General features: G+C 35.1%; 1 protein-coding gene across 1 annotated transcript in view; it reads left to right on the forward strand.

Moving 5' to 3' along the window:
• DNAH12 (dynein axonemal heavy chain 12) overlaps window positions 1-21,570 on the forward strand; it is a 215,940-nt gene that overhangs the window by 37,869 nt on the left and 156,501 nt on the right. The window contains exons 11-12 of the mRNA XM_065885861.1: window positions 15,083-15,261; window positions 18,553-18,688. Coding sequence (XP_065741933.1) covers window positions 15,083-15,261; window positions 18,553-18,688 — 315 coding nt within the window. The remainder of the gene's footprint in view (window positions 1-15,082; window positions 15,262-18,552; window positions 18,689-21,570) is intronic.

Consider the following 21,570-nt stretch of genomic DNA (forward strand, 5'->3'; position numbering starts at 1 on the left):
TAGTTCATAATTAACATGTAGAAACAGAACAGATTTCTGTATATTAATTTTGCATCCTACAACTTCCCTGAATTTATTTATTACTTCTTACACTATTTTGGTGGTGTCTTTAGGATTTTCTATATGGGTTATCATGTCATCTGCAAACAGTGACAGTTTTACTTCTTCCTTTCCAATTTGGATGCCCTTTATTTCTTTTTCTTGTCTGTTTGCTGTGGCTAGGACTTCCAATACTATGTTGAATAAAAGTGGTGAGAGTGGGCATCCTTGTCTTGCTCCTGATCTTAGAGGAAATGCTTTCAGATTTTCACCATTGAGTATGACATTGGCTGTGTAATATAGCCTTTATTATGTTGAAGTATGTTTCTTCTATACACATTTTTTTGACAGTTCCTATCATAAATGGAATTTGCATTGTGCCAAAAGATTTTTCTGCACCTATTGAGATGATCAGATGGTTTTTATTCTTCATTCCATTAATATGGTGTATCACATTGATTGATTTACAGTTATTAAATCATCCTTGCATCCTTGGGATAAATCCCACTTGATCATGGTATATGATCCTTTTAATGTATTGTTAAATTCAGTTTGATAATATTTTGTTGAGGATTTTTGCATCTATGTTCATCAGTGATATTGGGCTGTAATTTTCTTTTTTTCTGTTGTCTTTTTCTGGTTTTGGTATCAGGGTGATGCTGGCCTCATGTAATGAATTTGGAAGCATTCCTTCCTCTGCAATTTTTTGGAATAGTTTGAGGATAGGTGTTAACTCTTAAGTGTTTTGTAGAATTTACCTACAAATCTGTCTGGTCCTGGACTTTTGTTTGTTGGGAGTTTTAAAATTATTGATTCAATTACTTTACTGATAATTGGTCTGTTCATATTTTATATTTACCCTATTCAGTCTTGGCAGATTGTACATTTCTCAAAATCTGTCCATTTCTTCTAGGTTGTCCATTTTATTGTCTTATAATTGTTGGTAACAATGCCATGTGATCCTTTGTATTTCTATGAGTCAGTTGTAACTTCTCTTTTATTTCTGATTTTATTTATTTGGGCCCTCTCTTTTTTTCTTAATGAGTTTGGCTAAAGGTTTATCAATTTTGTTTATCTTTTCCAAGAACCAACTCTTGTTTTCACTGATCTTTTCTATTAATTTTTAAATCTCTATTTCCACTCTGATATTTATTTCTTTCCTTTTACTAATTTTAGATTTTGTTTTTCTTTTTGTAGTTCCTTTAGCTGTAAGGTTAAATTGCTTATTTGAGGATTTCCTTGTTTCCTGAGGTAGGCTTGTATCACTATAATTTATCTCTTAGAACTGCTTTTACTGTATCTCATATATATATATATTTTATTGAAGGATAGTTGATTTACAATGTTGTATTAGTTTCTGGTGTACAGCAAAGTGATTCAGTTATACATATATATAAATATTCTTTTTCATATTCTTTTCCATTATTGTTTATTGCAAGATATTGAATATAGTTCCCTGTGCTCTACAGTAGGACCTTGTTGTTTATCTAATTTATATATAGTAGTTTGCATCTGTTAATCTCAAACTCCCAAGTTATCCCCCAACCCCCTTTCCCCTTTGGTAAACAAAAGTTTGTTTTCCCTAAATATTTTGGATCATTGTGTTTCTATTTTCATTTGTCTCCAGATATTTTTTTATTTCCTCTTTGATTTCTTCAGTGACCCATTGGTTGTTTCATTGTGGTTTTAATTTGTACTTCACTGATGACTAATGATGCTGAACATCTTCTAATGTATTACTTTCCACCCATGTATCTTCTTAAAAATAAAGTGTCTGTTCTAGTAATTTTTATATTTTAAGTTGTGTTTTTTATTCTTATTAATTATAATGGATTTATTTTATTGGGCTATATTATTATAAAATTCTTATTATTGAGTTTTAAGCTGTCTTTATATATTTTGGCTAAAAGTCTTTTATCTGCAAAATGTTTTGCAATATTTTCTCCCAGTATGTGCCTTGACTTTTCACTTTTTGTAACCATGTCTTTCAAGGAGCAGGCATTTTAAATTCTATTGAATTCCAGTCTATCAATTTTTTCTTTTAAGGTTCATTCTTTTTAAGGTCTTGTCTATCTTTTTGTTTGCCTACTCCATGGTCACAAAGACTCGTGCCTATATTTTCTTCTAGACGTTTTATAGTTTCAGCTTTTACATTTAGGTCCATTACCCATCATACATAATTTTAACATATGGTGTGGAATATGAGTCATGGTTCGATTTTTTCCATGTGGGTATCAAGCTGTACCAACATCATTGATTGAAAATACCATCATTGGGACTTCCCTGTTTGTGCAGTGGTTAAGAATCCTCCTGCCAATGCAGGGGACATGGGTTTGATCCCTGCTCCGGGAGGATCCCACATGCTGAGGAGCATCTAAGCCCATGTGCCACAACTACTGAAGCCCACGCACCTGGAGCCCATGAGCCACAACTTCTGATCCCACACGCTGCAACTACTGAAGCCTGCGTTCTCTAGCGCCCACATGCCACAACTACTGAGCCCATGCACCACAACTACTGAAGTCCACACGCCTAGAGCCTGTGCTCCACAGCAAGAGAAGCCACCGCACTGAGAAGCCCACGTACCTCAATGAAGAGTAACCTCTGCTCGCCACACTAGAGAAAGCCTGTGTGCAGCAATGAAGACCCAACACAGCCAAAAACAAAAAAAAGAAAATACCGTCTTTTCCCCATTAAATTATCTTGACATCTTTATTGAAATTCAATTGAGTCTATGTTTGTGGGTCTATTTCTGGATTTTATATTCTTTTCCATTGATTTATAGATCTATTCTGATGTCAATACCATAATCTTGATTTCTGCAGTTTTACAGTAAGTTTTAAAATTAGGTATTAATTATAAGTTCTCTACTTTTTTCTTCTTTTTCAAAAGTATTTTGAATACTCTATGTTTTCTGTATTTCTGTGTACATTTCAAAATCAATTTCTATAAAGAAGCCAGCTGGGATTTTGATTAGGATTGAACTGAATTTCTTTTTTCTTTGGCTGCACTGCACGGCATGCAGAATCTTAGTTACCCAACCAGGGATTGAAGCCTGGGGCCCTGCAGTGGAAGTGTGGAGTCCTAACCACTGGACTGCCAGCGAAGTCCTGGTCATTTATTCACTTTTAGTATTATTAATATAGTTTTATTTCTGTCTGCTATTTTACTTTTTGTTTTCTATATGTCTCATGTCTTTTTTGTTCTTCTATTCTTCCTCTTTTACTGCTTTCTTTTACATTAAATGAATATTTTCTAATGAAGCAATTACATTTCTTTAATGATTTTTTTCCATTTTTAAAAAAGTTTTTTTCAGTGTTTATTCTAGGGCTTATGAGAGAAGCCTAACTTAAATAGCTTCAGATTTATGCTAGCTTAATTCCAGTGAGATATAGAAACATTATTCCTATATAGTTCTATACCCTTTCCCCCTTTTTGCAGTATTATTGTTATACATATTACATATATTAATGTTACAAGCCCAACAGTACATTGTTATAATTATTACTTTACCATCTGTAGTCATTTCCTTAGCCCAGTACAGCTTTGCCTCCACCTTTCTTCTTTGTACTCTTACGTTTATGTTTAAAATATATTTACATTTCTGTATGTTAGATGCCCAACAATACATTATTGTACATGTTATTTTATGCATTAAATATAATATAGATGTATATTATGTGTATTATACATATTATTTTATACATCTCTTTTTATTATTGGTTAAGAGAAAGAGGGAGAAAAATATGTACTTATACTATCTTTTATACTTACGTAATTTGTTTTACTTGTATTCTTTGTTTTTCCTTACGGATTTGAATCATCATCTGGGGTTACTTGCTTTCAACCTGAGGAAGTCCCATTAGTATTTCTTATAGGACAGGTCTGCTTAAAAAATTCTCTCAGTTTTTGTATATCTGGAAATATCTTTATTTTATCTTGATATTTGAAAGATAGCTTTTCTGGATTTAGAATTCTTGGTTGACAGTTTTTAACTCTTGCTGATTCAAGATTTTCTCCTTGTCGTTGACTTTCTGTATTTTTGCTATCATGTGTCTGTTTCTGAATCTCTTTGCATTTATCTTAAAGTGCTTTGAACTATTGGATGTGTAGATTGGTGTTTTTCAATCAGTTTGGGAATCTTTCAGCTATTGTGGTCTTGAATATTTTTTGTGCTTCTTTCTCTCTTGTGCTTCCTTCTTCGTTACACATGCATTGGTCCACTTAATCATGTCCCATATTTAACAAAGGCTCTGGTTTTTTCTTCATTTTTTTTTCCATTTGTTTTTTGGATTGCATAAATTCTATCAACCTACCTTCAAGTTTGCTAGTTCTTTCTTCTGTCAGTTCAAATCTACTGTTGAGCCTCTCTAGAGAATTTTCCATTTCAGTTTTTGTACTTTTCAACTCCAAAATTTCCATTTAGTTCTTTTTTTTATATATATAATTTCTAAACCTTTCATCTATCTGATGAGACATGGTCATTGTACCTTCCTTTACTTCTTTAAGCATGATTTCCTTTAATTCTTTGAACATATTTGTAATGGCAACTTTCAAGTTTTTTTCTGTTAAATTCGATTGGTTTTGGTTGTGCTGACAGGCAGTTTCTGTTGCCTGCGTTTTTTAAAACCAGTGTATGGGTCCTACTTTCTTGTTTCTTTGTATGTCTCATAATTTTCTGTTGGAATCTGAACATTTTAGATAATATATTTTAGCAACTCTAGGCCCTGTTCCCCCTTCCAGTTTGTTATTTTTATTTGCTTGTTTATTTGTTTAGTGACTGGGTAGATTATTTTAGTGAAGCCTGTTTCTCTCCCCCACCCTCTGAAGTGTTAAGCCTTTGATGTTGCTCCTCCAGGAGCCACAGCTTTTGGTGTGCCCAAAGTCTTCCTGGGAGGCCATGCTTTCAAATGGCTTTCTTCTGTCTTTCTCTGGCCACACATAGCTGTTAGTTTTCACTTTTTGTTGGCTAATTGTGTATTGTTTTCAACAATGCCATGGAAGTATACATTGCTCTACTGATTAATCAAATTCAGACTCCCTTGAAAGAGCAGTTTCCAGGGTCAGTGTTTGATAGTTATTCTACCCTAGGAGGGCTTCTACCAGCAGTCTCCTTCCCTGGCTCTCTCCTTCAAACTAGCCGGTCTGTGATTTAGCCCAAATCTTCACCAAATCCCTGAATCTTCCTCACAGTTGCTCCCTACCACAACCTCCAATATTTTTGAGGGCACACTTAGGCTTGAACTTTTCCATGCTCTATTGCAAATGAAGTCAATTCCTTTGGGAAAAGATTAGGAGGTATCTATTTTATGACCTGCTTCCCCTTCACTTCCAGGCAAAATCTCTGAGCCAAGGCCCTGGAGCTGGGAATGGGGATAGTGACATGCTTCTCTCAGTGACAACCCACTGAAGGGGTTGAACCCTCAGTGGAGTGAAGAGCCATAACCTGAGGTTTTCCTGTCTTTCTTCTGATATGGAACCACCACCTTACCAGCCAGGGAAAGTGTGATTGATGTCTCAGTATTCTCAGTGGTACCATGACCAAGGTAGACCCTTCCTTCCATGAGTGGTATCTGGGTGGAACAAGGGAGTCCCCACCTTCTAATTGTACTCACCAAGAATGTAGCTTTATCAACAGCTATTTAAGCCCTCCAGCTGGAACCTGTGTGGAAAGATAGCCCTGTGTTCTTGAGTACACTTATCTGGAGTGGAGTATCAACCTTGCTGAGCTGGGAACACGGAGGGAGGGAGCAATCCAGGTTCAAATACCACAGATTCTCACTTTTCTTACCAAATATTCATAGATTTTCGTGAATAGATGTTTCTTCATTTTCTGTATACTCTTATGACCATTTTCAGAGGCTTTAAATTAAATGCTTGTTTTTAAAATAATTTTCACCAGTTTCACTGGGGAGCAGGTCCACAGAGCTCCTCATGTTGTCATGCTGGAAGTGTTTTCTGGGTTTCTTTCTGTAATTTAAAAAATCTGGCTTCTTTTAAGATTTTCTCTTTTTTGTTGCTTCTCAGCTATTTGATTGTGAAGTGCTTTTATATTCTTTTTTATTTCTTTTGTTTGAGAAGAAATACTGTTGAGATTCTTAGGTCTGTTTAGTTCTTATCAAACTTGGAAAATATTCAGACATTATTACTTCAAATTTTTTTGTTTGCCTCCTTCCCCCAATTCTGGAATTCCAATTTCATGTATATTAGACTGTTTGATATTATTCCAGAGGTTACTGAAGTTTTGTTCAGAGTTTTCAGTTTCTTCTCTCTATACTTCATTTTGGATAGTTCTTTTCCATCATTTTAAGTACACTAAGGGCTTTCCTGGTGGCGCAGTGGCTAAGAATCTGCCTGCCAATGCAGGGTACACAGGTTCAAGCCCTGGTCCAGGAAGATCCCGCATGCCGTGGAGCAACTCAGTCTGTGTGCCATAACTACTGAGCCTGTGCTCTAGAGCCTGTGAGCCACAACTACTGAGCCCTTGAGCCACAACTACTGAAGCCTGCATGCCTACAGCCTGTGCTCCGCAACAAGAGAAGCCACTACAATGAGAAGCCCTCTCACCGCAACGAAAAGTAGCCCCCGCTCGCCGCAACTAGAGAAAGCCCGTGCACAGCAATGAAGACCCAACGCAGCCAAAAATAATAAATCAAAATAAATAAATAAATAAATACATTTATCCTTTCTTCTCTGGTGTTAAACTGCTGTTACTCATATTAAGTAACATTTTTGTTTCAGATATTGTATTTTCCAAATTTTTTTGTAAATATTATTTTTGCTTTACTATGTTCATATTTTATTTTACATTCTTGAACATAATAGAGCGTATTTCTAATAGGTTACGGGGAGGCTGGTCTGTATCATTTCAGTCCATCATATAGTGCTTTTCCATTTTCCCCCAACATTTTTGTGTTCTATAAGTCTTGTACTTGTTTCATAAAATATAATTGCTAAGTATTCTATTTTTTGAAGATGTTATACATGGAATTGTTTTCTTAATTTCATTTTTGTATTGTTGATTGTTAATGTCTAGAAATACAATTGATTTTTGTATATTGGTCTTACATCCTGCAAACTTGTTGAACTTTATTAATCTTCATAGTTTTATGTGTATGTGTGTATATTGTGTAGGGTTTTCTATATATAATATGTCATTTGCAAGTAGAGATTGTCTTATTTCTCCCTTTTTAATATGGTTGCCTCATTTTTTTTTCTGCTTAATTACCCTGGCTAGTACCCCTGGTATAATGTTGAGTTGAAGTAGTGGGAGTAGATACCCTTTTTGTTCTTAATCTTAGAGGGAAAACATTATTTTTTAAACCATTAAATATAATATTAGTTGCAGATTTTTCCTAGATACTCTTTATCAAGCTGAGGACGTTGGCTACTATTCCTGGTTTGTTAAGTGCTATTACCACAAGAGTGATAGATTTTGTTAAATGTTTTTTTTAAAAAAATTAATTTTATTTATTTTTTTATACAGCAGGTTGTTATTAGTCATCCATTTTATACACATCAGTGTGAACTTGTCAATCCCAGTCTCCCAATTCATCATACCACCACCACCACCTCCTGCTGCTTTCTCCCCTTGATGTCCATACATTTGTTCTCTACTTCTGTGTCTCAATTTCTGCCCTGCAAACCAGTTCATATGTACCATTTTTCTAGGTTCCACATACATGCGTTAATATATGATACTTGTTTTTCTCTTTATGACTTACTTCACTCTGTATGACAGTCTCTGGGTCCATCCAAGTCTCTACAAATGACTGAATTTCATTCCGTTTTATGGCTAAGTAATATTCCATTGTATATATGTACCACATCTTCTTTATCCATTCATCTGTCGATAGGCATTTAGGGTGGTTCCATGACCTGGCTATTGTAAATAGTGCTGCAATAAACATTGGGATGCATGTGACTTTTTGAATTATGGTTTTCTCAGGGTATATGCCCAGTAGTGGGGTTGCTGGGTCATATGGTAATTCTATTTTTAGTTTTTTAAGGAACCTCCATACTGTTCTCCATAGTGGCTATATCAATTTACATTCCCACCAACAGTGTAAGAGGGTTGGTTCCCTTTTCTCCACACCCTCTCCAGCATTTGTTGTTTTTAGATTTTCTGATGATGCCCATTCTAACTGGTGTGAGGTGATACCTCATTGTAGTTTTGATTTGCATTTCTCTAATAATTAATGATGTTGAGCAGCTTGTCATGTGCCTCTTGGCCATCTGTGTGTCTTTGGAGAAATGTCTATTTAGGTCTTCTGCCTATTTTTTGATTGGGGTGTTTGTTTTTTTAATATTGAGCTGCATGAGCTGTTTATATATTTTGGAGATTAATACTTTGTCTGTTGATTTGTTTGCAAATATTTTCTCCCATTCTAAGGGTTGTCTTTTCGTCTTGATTATGGTTTCCTTTGCTGTGCAAAAGCTTTGAAGTTTCATTAGGTCCCATTTGTTTAATTTTGTTTTTATTTCCATTACTCTAGGAGGTGGATCAAAAAAGATCTTGCTGTGATTTATGTCAAAGAGTGTTCTTCCTATGTTTTCCTCTAAGAGTTTTATAGTGTCCAGTCTTACATTTAGGTCTCGAATCCATTTTGAGTTTATTTTTGTATATGGTGTTAGGGAGTGTTCTAATTCCATTCTTTTACATGTAGCTGTCCAGTTTTCCCAGCACCACTTATTGAAGAGACTGTCTTTTCTCCATTGTATATCCTTGCCTCCTTTGTCATAGATTAGTTGACCATAGGTGCGTAGGTTTATCTCTGGGCTTTCTATCCTGTTCCATTGATCTATATTTCTGTTTTTGTGCCAGTACCATATTGTCTTGATTACTGTAGCTTTTTTTTATAGTCTGAAGTCAGGGTGTCTGATTCCTCCAGCTCAGTTTTCTTCCCTCAAGACTGCTTTGGCTATTCGGGGTCTTTTGTGTCTCCATACAAATTTTAAGCTTTTTTGTTCTAGTTCTGTAAAAAATACCATTGGTAATTTAATAGAGCTTGCATTGAATCTGTAGATTGCTTTGGGTAGTATAGTCATTTTCACAATATTGATTCTTCCAATCCAAGAACATGGTATATCTCTCCATCTGTTGGTATCATCTTTAATTCCTTTCATCAGTGTCTTATAGTTTTCTGCATACAGGTCTTTTGTCTCCCTAGGTAGGTTTATTCCTAGGTATTTTATTCTTTTTGTTGCAATGGTAAATGGGAGTGTTTCCTTAATTTCTCTTTCAGATTTTTCATCATTAGTGTATAGGAATGCAAGAGATTTCTGTGCATTAATTTTGTATCCTGCAACTTTACCAAATTCATTGATTAGCTCTAGTACTTTTCTGGTGGCATCTTTAGGATTCTCTATGTATAGTATCATGTCATCTGCAAACAGTGACAGTTTTAACTCTTCTTTTCCAATTTGTCTTCGTTTTATTTCTTTTTCTTCTCTGATTGCCATTGTTCCTGATCTTAGAGGAAATGCTTTCAGTTTTTCACCATTGAGAATGATGTTTGTTGTGGTTTTGTCATATATGGCCTTTATTATGTTGAGGTAAGTTCCCTCTATTCCCACTTTCTGGAACGTTTTTATCATAAATTGTGTTGAATTTTGTCAGAAGCTTTTTCTGCCTCTGTTGAGATGATCAGATGGTTTTTATTCTTCAATTTGTTAATATGGTATATCACATTGATTGATTTGCATATATTGAAGAATCCTTGCATCCGTGGGATAAACCCCACTTGATCATGGTGTATGATCCTTTTAATGTGTTGCTGGATTCTGTTTGCTAGTATTTTGTTGAGGATTTTTGCATCTATATTCATCAGTGATATTGGTCTGTAATTTTCTTTTTTTGTAGTATCTTTGTCTGGTTTTGGTATCAGGGTGATGGTGGCCTCATAGAATGAGATTGAGGTGATCCTTCCTCTGCAGTTTTTTGGAAGAGTTTGAGAAGGATATGTGTTAGGTCTTCTCTAAATGTTTGATAGAATTCACCTGTGAAGCCATCTGGTCCTGGACTTTTGTTTGTTGGAAGATTTTTAATTACAGTTTCAATTTCATTACTTGTGATTGGTCTGTTCATATTTTCTCTTTATTCCTGGTTCAGTCTTGGAGGGTTATACCTTTCTAGGAATTTGTCCATTTCTTCTAGGTTGTCCATTTTATTGGCATAGAGTTGCTTGTAGTAGTCTCTTAGGATGCTTTGTATTTATGTGGTGTCTATTGTAACTTCTCCTTTTTCATTTCTAATTTTATTGATTTGATTCCTCTCCCTCTTTTTCTTGATGAGTCTGGCTAAAGGTTTATCAATTTTGTTTATCTTCTCAAATACCCAGTTTTTTGTTTTATTGATCTTTGCTATTGTTTTCTTTATTTCTATTTCATTTATTTCTGCTCTGATCTTTATGATTTCTTTCCTTCTGCTAACTTTGGGTTTTATTAGTTCTTCTTTTTCTAGTTCCTTTAGGTGTAAGGTTACATTGCTTATTTGAGATTTTTCTTGTTTCTTGAGGCAGGGTGTATAACTATAAACTTCCCTTTTAGAACTGCGTTTGCTGCATCCCATAGGTTTTGGATCGTTGTGTTTTCATTGTCATTGTCTCTAGGTATTTTTTGATTTCCTCTTTGATTTCTTCAGTGATCTCTTGGTTATTTAGTAATGTATTATTTGGCCTCCATGTTTCTGTGTTTTTACCTTTTTTTCCCTGTAATTGATTTCTAATTTCTTAGCTTTGTGGTCAGAAAAGAGGCTTGGTATGATTTCAATTTTATTAAATTTACTGAAGCTTGATTTGTGACCCAAGATGTGATCTATCCCGGAGAATATTTCATGCGCACTTGAGAAGAAAGTGTAATCTGCTGTTTTTGGATAGAATGTCCTATAAATATCAACTAAATCTATCTGGTCTATTGTGTCATTTAAAAGCTTGTGTTTCCTTATTAATTTTCTGTCTGGATTATCTCTCCATTGTTGTAAGTGAGGTGTTAAAGTCCCCCACTCTTACTGTGTTACTGTCGATTTCCTCTTTTATAGTTCTTAGCAGTTGCCTTATGTATTGAGGTGATCCTATATTGGGTGCATATATATTTATAATTGTTATATCTCCTTCTTGGATTGATCCCTTGATCATTATGTAGTGTCCTTCCTTGTTTCTTGTAACATTCTTTATTTTAAAGTCTATTTTATCTGATATGAGTATTGCTACTCCAGCATTCTTTTGATTTCCATTTGCTTGGAATATATTTTTCCATCCCCTCACTTTCAGTCTGTATGTGTCCCTAGGTCTGAAGTGGGTCTCTTGTAGACAGCATATATATGGGTCTTGTTTTTGTTTCCATCAGCAAGCCTGTGTCTTTTGGTTGGAGCATTTAATCCATTCACATTTAAGGTAATTATCGACATGTATGTTACTATTACCATTTTCTTAAGTGTTTTGGGTTTGTTTTTGTAGGTCGTTTTCTTCTTTTGTGTTTTCCACTTAGAGACGTTCCTTTAACATTTTTTGTAGAGCTGTTGGTGGTGCTGAATTCTCTTAGCTTTTGCTTGTCTGTAAAGCTTTTGATTTTTCTCTGTTGAATCTGAATGAGATCCTTGCTGGGTACAGTAATCTTGGTTGTAGGTTCTTCCCTTTTATCACTTTAAATATGTCCTGCCACTCCCTTCTGGCCTGTAGAATTTATGCTGAGAAATCAGCTGTTAAACTTGTGGGATTTCCCTTGTATGTTATTTGTCATCTTTCCCTTGCTGCTTTCAATGATTTTTCTTTGTCTTTAATTTTTCCAATTTGATTACTATGTGTCTTGGCATGTTTCTCTTTTAGTTTATCCTGTGTGGGACTCTCTGCCCTTGCTGGACTTGGGTGGCTATTTTCTTTCCCATGTTAGGGAAGTTTTTGACTATAACCTCTTGAAATATTTTCTGGGGTCCTTTCTCTCTGTCTTCTTCTGGGACCCCTATAATACGAATGTTGTTGTGTTTAATGTTGTCCCAGAGGTCTCTTAGGCTGTCTTCATTTCTTTTCATTCTTTTTTCTTTATTCTGTTCCGCAGCAGTGAATTCCACCATTCTGTCTTCCAGGTCACTTATCTGTTCTTCTGCCTCAGTTATTCTGCTATTGATTCCTTCTAGTGTAGTTTTTATTTCAGTTATTGTATTGTTCATCTCTGTTTGCTTATTCTTTAATTCTTCTAGATCTTTGTTAAACATTTCTTGCATCTTCTCAATCTTTGCCTCCATTCTTTTTCTGAGGTCCTGGATCTTCTTCACTATCATTATTCTGAATTCTTTTTCTGGAAGGTTGCCTATCTCCACTTCATTTAGTTGTTTTTCTGGGGTTTTATCTTGTTCCTTCATCTGGTACATAGCCCTCTGCCTTTTCATCTTGTCTATCTTTCTGTGAATGTGGCTTCTGTTCCACAGCCTGCAGGATTGTAGTTCTTCTTGCTTCTACTGTCTGCCTTCTGGTGGATGAGGCTGTCTAAGAGGCTTGTGCAAGTTTTCTGATGGGAGGGGCTGGTGGTGGGTAGAGCTGGCTGTTGGTCTGGTGGACAGAGCTCAGTAAAACTTTAATCTGCTTGTCTGCTGATGGTTGGGGCTGGCTTCCCTCCCTGTTGGTTGTTTGGCCTGAGGTGACCCAACACTGGAGCCTACCCAGGCTCTTTTGTGGGGCTAATGGCAGACTCTGGGAGGGCTCTTGCCAAGGAGTGCTTCCCAGAACTTTTGCTGCCAGTGTCCTTGTCCTCACGGTGAGACACAGCCACCCCCCGCCTCTGCAGGACACCCTCCAACACTAGCAGGTAGGTCTTGTTCAGTCTCCTATGGGGTCACTGATCCTTCCCCGGAGTCCTGATGCACACAGTATTTTGTGTGTTCACTCCAAGAGTGGAGTCTCTGTTTCCCCCAGTCCTGTCAAAGTCCTGCAATCAAATCCCACTAGCCTTCAAAGCCTGATTCTCTAGGAATTCCTCCTCCCGTTGCCAGACCCCTAGGTTGGGAAGCCTGACGTGGGGCTCAGACCCTCCATTCCAGTGGGTGGACTTCTGTGGTATAATTGTTCTCCAGTTTGTGAGTCACCCACCCAGAGGTTATGGGATTTGATTTTATTGTGATTGCGCCCCTCCTACTTTCTTACTGTGGCTTCTCCTTTGTCTTTGGATGTGGGGCATCTTTTTTGGTGAGTTCCAGTGTTTTCCTATTGATGATTGTTCAGCAGTTAGTTGTGATTCTGGTGTTCTTGCAAGAGGGAGTGAGAGCATGTCCTTCTACTCTGCCATCTTAAACCAGTCTCATTAAATGCTTTTTCTGTATCTATGAGATGATTGTATGTTTTTTCTAATTTGCATACTTTATACCTTATTTGGTTTTTGTGTGTTTATAAAAATACATAATGGATTCATAAATGCATTATTACTTTCATAAAATCAGTGATGGTATATTCTCTTTCATTTGTATTTTACCATATTTCTCAATACAATGTTCTTCAGAGAATAGGCACAATAAATATTCTTTGAGCTAACAGCTAAATTTTTTGATCCTGGCCATAACTTTTAGCATCTGGAAACCCTAAATCTCTAGGCTGGGAACATGTTTCATTGGGTTTCACAGTGTCTGTCTTCTTCGGCCTAGTATTTTGCTGTGAAATTTTATAGAATTTCATAATTTCTGGATGGTTTACATAAGTATATAAAAATTTACTTTTAGGTTTAGTGATCTACCCCTGGACTTTTTGTCGATTATGACATACTATAGTTGTGAATAGTATGCCTATTTGGGAGAAATAAAAAATTATGAACTACACATATATGTAGAGGAAATGATATGGTGCTTGGGATTTTTGTAAAAATAAAACAGAAGGGGATTGGTTAGAGGTATAGAGAAAACAAGATTGGCCATGAGTTCGTAATGGTTGAAGCTGGAAAATGGGTACATTTTACCTACTTTTGTACGTTTAAAATATTCCATTAAAAAGTGTAATATAATACAAAAATCATGTAAAGCATATATGTACTGATTTATAGGTAATTATAACTTAATAACTACCTAGATTAAGAGTTAGAATTTTGCAGTATTCCAGAAGCCACCCATATGCCTCTTTCCAACCCTAAACTTCCCCGTTCTTTATTGGGAACTATTATCCTGACATTTCTTGCTGTTCTTTATAGTTACCACCTATGTATGCATTCTTAAATAATATAGTTTTGCCCATGGTAAGTTTATATGAAAGATATCATATTACATGTATTTTTTGTGTTTTTATTCTTTCATCATTATGAAATTCATCCATATTTTGCATATAGTCCTAGTTTATTATAGCATAGCACTCCAATATATGAATATGCCATCAATTCTACTATAAATGGACATTTGTGTTGTTTCCAGTTGCCATGTTTTCTTTGATTCAGCCCATTTTATTTTCCATATCTGTTAATTACATCCATGAAAAACTGGATGATGGCCTTTGAGAATGAGAAAACATCTTTTCTCCCTTCTCAGGTGCCATCAGCTCTATCAACTCTCTATTTGGTATATTTTTAACCAAAACCCAAGACTACTGAGTATGGTCTTTAAACTAACTAATTAATATCCTCATTTCCTTTAAACACTGAAAATTTTAAGCCCAAACCACTAAATACTGGAGACTATAAAAATAGGGTAGATTTGAGAGAGAGGGAAATGAAGAAAAAGTCTCCTTAAGGAAGAATAAAAGGAATGTGAGGCCTTTTGGTGGAGGGTGGAGATGAGGTGAGGAGGAAGGTAGAGGCAACATTAAAGATGGATTGTGAGGGACTTCCCTGATGGTCCAGTGGTTAAGACTCCTGCTTCCAGTGCAGGGTGTGTGGGTTCAATCCCTGGTCAGGGAACTAAGATCCCACATGCCATGTGACATGCGATAATGGAAAATATATTAGTCACTTAACAAAAAGAAATGAATTTACATTTATATCATATAATTAAGAATTTCACCATAATACTGTACTATAAAATCACAGCTGAATTTAAAAATTCTAAGCATTTTTGTTTTAAATCCTTTTTTTTAAGTTTGTAGGAAAATTCTTCAGTCTTGCTTCAGAAATAATGCTTTTGCCTCAGTGGGCTCATTTTCCTATGGTCCGTTTGGATTGTGAAGGTTTGAAGACAGGCCTAACAAACAAAGCAAAAGCCTTTGCAAACATATTACTAAATGACATAGCTTCAAAACATAGGAAAGAAAATGAAAGGTAAGTAGAATTAGTTGCCAAACTCAGAATTATAGGGCTAAAAGAAATAGTTTGCTAGTAACAATTCTTGTTTAAAAATAAAAGATTAAAATATAAGTACTTGCAAGTTTTTCTCCATAGCTACTTCCTAAGAGGGTTTTGTTATAGTCTTATTGGTTTGGTTTCTTTTCGTTTGATACTGTTTGAGACTAGTTTTGAGGCAACCCAGGATTTTTTTAAAAAAAGAAATTGACATACATCAGCTTTTGGATACAGGTTGCATGGTAATGAAAAAACCATAGACTTTCAGTGATATTGGGAAGATCTGGGATCATTCCTGACCATGATATTGACTTATTGTGTCACCTAGTTTATTTTTTGCATCTGTAAAATGGAGATAGTAATACCTAGTTGGCAGGGTGGCTATAGATTGGATTCATGAACTAGTGGCCTACTAGCTGAATGTGTCATGCAAATGTGTTTTATTTGTCTCACATTGTTTTTTATTTTGTTTAAACTAATTTTGAATTTGCTATCAACATTTCAAAATTAGGAGTTTTCACACACACACACACACACACACACACACACACACACATACTCTCTCTCTCTCTCTCTCTCTCTCTCTCTCTCTCTCTCCAGATCTCTTACTTTTCTTGAAAAAGTGGGAAGACCATGCCACATTAGGCCTATAGTGGTAGAGTTGAGATGAAACTTTCCCATTGACAGGGAGAATGGCCTCTGGTTTGTTCATCCAGTGCTCAAGCAACTGATCCTCTAAATAATTTAACTTATTTGTTACCTGTCTGGCTCCAGAGGACTTTTAGTTTGCAACTTCTATAAGGATTAAAACTAATATTTATATAAATCACCTAGCACAGTGCCTGGAACATAGTACTCAAGAAATGTTAGCCATTATGTTTATTTTCCCAGAAGCAATGTAAGAGAATTATGTGCCTTGGAATCAGAGAGACCTGGATTTGAATCCTGTCTCTGCCATGAACTAGTTCTGTGACTCTAGGCAAGTTACTTAATTTCCCTACGCCTCAATTTCCTGCAGTGCCACCTATGAAAAATAATACCTTCCTTGCAGGACTAATGTTAGGATCACAGATAACATTTGTAAAGTATCTAGCACCATGCTTGGCATAGAATAGGCACCCAATAAAGGGAGCTATCACATCAATAAATATTTTTAAATGAATAAAAAATATATGACTCTCAGAAAGTTAAGTATTGGTCAGCTGTACTTTGTACAAAATTATACTACAAAAAGATGTTGAAGATGGTAAAGTATTAGACTCTTCATTTCTAACAATCCCGTTGAGTAAGAGCAGTGACAATACCATAGTTAATTTAAAAAATTTTTATGTTTGACATGACTTTTTTGGTATTTATTTTTGTAATATCTGTCACTTTTCTGGAAAATTCTTTCAACAAAATAACTGTCTTATTATAAACCCATGACATAAGAACAGCTGAAAAGTCCATTTTCCTCTGCCTCATTCATTCTTCGATTCTTTCCGGTTTAAGTTCCATACTTGAGATAGGTAACATCAAAAGGAGGAAATATGTGCCACTATGTTAAGCACAATTTATTAAATAAATTAATCATTATTAAAGAACAATTTTCTTACTTCATAGTTTGGTTTAGTATCTGCTTGGGCCACCTTGCCCTCAGTAATCTTGTTTGCCTCCTTTTCTTTTCTTTTCTTTCTTTTGTTTTTGCTTTTGTTTTTGGCCATGCCACGCGGCATGTGGGATCTTAGTTCCCCGACCAGGGATCGAACCCATGCCCCCGCAGTTGAAGCACGGAGTCCTAACTACTGGACCGCCAGGGAATTCCGGCCTCCTTTTCTTTTGCTATAATGTTACTCCCCAAGGGACTCAGAGTCTGCTCTAGTAAGAAGAAAGCACCCACAGTAGAATCATCTGTCTTTTTTGCATTATCGACATTAATGCATCCTCCTAAAATTTTGATAATCAAGAATTAACTGTCAAGCCCTACATTATCTGATTCCTGCTTATCTCTACAATTTCATGTTATGTCCTCTCCTTTGTATTCACACTGCCCTGCTTGCCATTCCTAAACTATGCTTTTGTATTCACACTGCCCTGCTTGCCATTCCTAAACTATGCGAAGCTTATTGCTACCTCAGGCTTTAATCCTTGCTATTTTTTCTTCCTTGGGAGCTTTTTTCCTGATATTTGAATGACTCATTTTTTCCTTCTCTCATCTTGAATATCACCTCTCTAGAGAGATATTTCCTGGCCACTTTATATAAAATACTGGCCCCTTCTCTATACTCCATCATTCTTTATCCCTTTACTTTGCTTTTTTTTTTTTCTTCATGGCACTTTTTACTACTTAACATTGTGTTATATATTTATGTGCTCTTGTCTCTCTCATCAACTTGAATGTAAGCTTTATGATGGTAGGGACTTATCTATTTGCTGTTATATCTCCAGTGCTTAGAACTTTGCTTAGCACATTGTAGGTACTCAATTATTTATTAGATGAATGAATAAGTATAATTACTCACATAATATAAATGAAATACCTGCATGAACTAAAATTTATTTTTAAAATCACTTACCTCTTTTGTACTTTGTTTTTGCAAGGGTTTTTTCTGATATTTCTAATAATGGCATGACAGTACTGATACTGCCAAGTACAAGGAAAAAAATTCTATGAAATATACCTTTAGTTGAATAATGGCTATAGGGTATCTAGGTTCATACTTACATACATATATATTCTGAAAGAATCATAGATTTTTAAATGTATACAGAGGTTTGATCTTTTTACTTACTGCATTTCACAAGGGACACTAATAATAATAATAATTAAGCTGATGATTATACTAAAAATTATAGTTATAGTTACCAGTAATTGAGAGTGTACTGTGTGCTAGGCTCTTTTACATTCATTATTCATTATTGTATTACAACAATCCTGCAAGATGAATGTTAATGACTTCATTTTACAAATACGGAAGCTAAACCTATGAGATTTACATAAGTTCTCAAAGCTAGTAGCAGCTGAGGCAGGATTTAGACGTAGGGCTGCTTGATCCAAAGCATGCTCTATGTCACACAGAAAATGTTACCTTAATTTTATAGATTTTATAGATGTATGATGTATCCTGAGTTATATCAGATAAGTTATGCTTAAATATTTTAAGATATATTAGTGAATTAGCCAATTTTTTTAAGATCACAGTTCCTATTTTATAGTAATCATAATAAAATTTATTTAGTGTGATAGAGCATTAATTACTTTAACTATAATAAAGCAGGGTATTATGTCAGTATTTGCAGTGAATTTGAAGCAATTAAAGAGCATGCATTAAAAGTCCCTGAGACAACAGAAGAGATGATGGAGCTCATATCTTATGTAGAAAAAGCCCGGACTGTAAGAATTAATGAGTTGGTTTCACGGATCAAGGTAAGAATTTTTAAATTTACATATTTTAAAATATTTTTTTCATTGTGAAATATGATAAACATATTGGAAGTGTATAAAACATATAGTTAAACAAAGTTATATAAAAAAACACAAAGTTATAAAGTGAACACCTATGTTGCCACCACCAAGGTCAAGAAATAGGATATTGCCAGCACCCTAGAAACCCTCTGCGTATGACTATCTGACCATAACTCCTTCCCTTCCTTTACCTCCTAGAGGTGTCAACTTGGTTTCTACAGTAATCTTCTTTATTTTTCTTTAGTTCCACCATGTGTGCATCCTTAACAAAGGTTTAAAAAAATTTTTTCTTTTATAGTTTCTACATTTAGTAGTACATATGCTTATACTTGCCCCACCACAAGGTTATATACCTATTCACCTATATTGTACTCTAACTTTTGTTTAAAAATGTGAAATATAGGGACTTCCCTGGCGATCCAGTGGTTAAGATGCCGTGCTTCCACCGCAGGGGGCATGGGTTTGATCCCTGGTCAGGGAACTAAGATGTCACATGCCGCACGGCATGGCTGAAAGGGGAAAAAAAAAAAAAATTAAAATACAATACACACCAAAAATTGCATAAAAAATAAATTGTACAATTTAAAATGTTATAAAGTAAACATCCAGTAATTATCATCCAGGGAAAGAAATAGAAGCTTGTCAACACCCTAGAAGCCCATTACAATCTCCTGTCTTTTTCTGGATGTGAACACTATCCTGACTTTTATAGTAGTCATTTCCTGCTCTTCTTTGTAGTTTTACCATCTAAATATGCATTCCTAATCAATATAGCTACTTTTTGTTTCATTTTGATCTTTATATAAATAGAATCATACTATTTCTATTCTTTTGTGTCTTGTCAACATTATGTTAGTAATGTCATTGTTCCTTAACTTTCATTTATTTTCATTGATGTCTGGTACTCATATTATATAACCATAGAATAATTTATTATTTTAATTTTACTGTTCTGGATAGTTGGGTTGTTTCTACTTTTGCTACTAAAAGCAATGCTTCTGGGAACATTTCTGTATGTGTACGCTGGTGCATATATTCATGCATTTCTTCCAGGTGTTATAAGATATACTTATTTTCACCTTTACTAGCTAAGGCAAAACTCTTTTCTAAAGTAGTTCCAATTTTATACTCCTATCAGCAGTGTTTAAGAGTCCTGTTGTTTTATATCCTTACCCATACCTGCTATTGTGAGATATTTAAAATTTTGCCAGTCTGTTGCGTGGAGGTTACTGTATTTTTAATTTGCATTTTCCTGAAAAAAAATGAACTGAACACTTTTCGTATGCTTATTGACCATTTGGAGCTCCTCTTTTGTGAAATACTAGTATTTTTTTTTTAATTAAAAGAAAATTTTATTTTTAAATTTTTATTTATTTATTTATATTTAAAATTGAAGTATACTTGATGTACAATATTATATAAGTTACAGGTGTACAATATAGTGATGTGCAATTTTTAAAGGTTATGTTCCATTTATAGTTATTATAAAATATTGGCTCTATTTCCTGTGTTGTACAATATATCCTTGTGGCTTATTTTATGCATAATAGTTTATACCTCTTAATCCCATACCCCTATAATGCCTCTCCCCCTTCCCCCTCTCCACTGGTAACCACTGGTTTGTTCTCTAAATCTGTGAATCTGTTCCTTTTTTTGTTATATTCACTAGTTTGTTGTATTTTTTAGATTCCACATATAAGTGATATCATTCAGTATTTTTCTTTCTCTATCTGGCTTTCTTTCTCTCTATTTCACTTAGCATAATACCCTCCAAGTCCATCCATATTGTTACAAATGGGAAAATTTCATTCTTTTTTATGGCTGTGTAGTATTTCACTCCAGTACATGTCTTTTACCTATTTTTCTTTTGGGTTGTGTGTCCTTTTCTAATTGATTTATAGTAGTTTTTTAAAAAATTGTGATAAGATATACATAACATAAAGTTTACCATCTTTACCTTTTTTTTTTTGAGGGGGGGTTACGCGGGCCTCCTACTGTTGTGGCCTCTCCCGCTGCGGAGCACAGGCTCCGGACGCGCAGGCTTACTGGCCATGGCTCAGGAGCCCAGCCACTCCGCGGCATGTGGGATCTTCCCAGACCGGGGCACGAACCCGTGTCCCCTGCATCGGCAGGCGGACTCTCAACCACTGCGCCACCAGAGAAGCCCCATCTTAACCATTTTTAAGTGTATAGTTCAGTGTAGTAGTTTTGAATATATTATTGATAAATATCCTTTCCTTCACTCTGTAATTTATTTCAGTTTTTAATGGTGTTTTGATGACTGGAAGTTCTTAATTTTAATGTAGTCAAGTGGAGCAAATTTTTTTTTTTTTCTTTTTACAGCTAGTGCTTTCTGTATCTTGTTTAAGAAATCCTTTTCTACCCAGGGTCATCAAGATTTTTTTCTTATGTCCTTTTCTGGAAGCTGTTTAGTTTTGCCTTTCAGGTTCAGATTTTCAGTCTTCCTGGATTTTATTTCTGTGAATGATGTGAGGTCCTATTTAATTACTTTTTCATATGCATGAGCAGTTACATATTTATTGAAGAGACTATACTTTTCCCACTGCTCTGCAGTGCCATCTCTATTATATATCAAGTGTCCCTATATGTGCAGATCTGTTTTAAGACATTCTATTCTGTTTTATTGGCCTTTTGTCTATCCTTGTATCAATACCACACTGACTTAATTACAACAGCTTAATTGTAATAGCAATAATAATTCTTGATTCCCGGTAGAGCATGTCCTCCCACTCTATTCTTCATCAAGTTTCTTGTTTGTTCTTGGCTATTAGTATTTTCATATAAATTTTAGAATTAGATGATCACAGCCCATAAAATAACAT

The sequence above is a fragment of the Phocoena phocoena genome, chromosome 10 (genome assembly GCF_963924675.1).
Source record: "Phocoena phocoena chromosome 10, mPhoPho1.1, whole genome shotgun sequence".
NCBI classification, from domain to species: domain Eukaryota; kingdom Metazoa; phylum Chordata; class Mammalia; order Artiodactyla; family Phocoenidae; genus Phocoena; species Phocoena phocoena.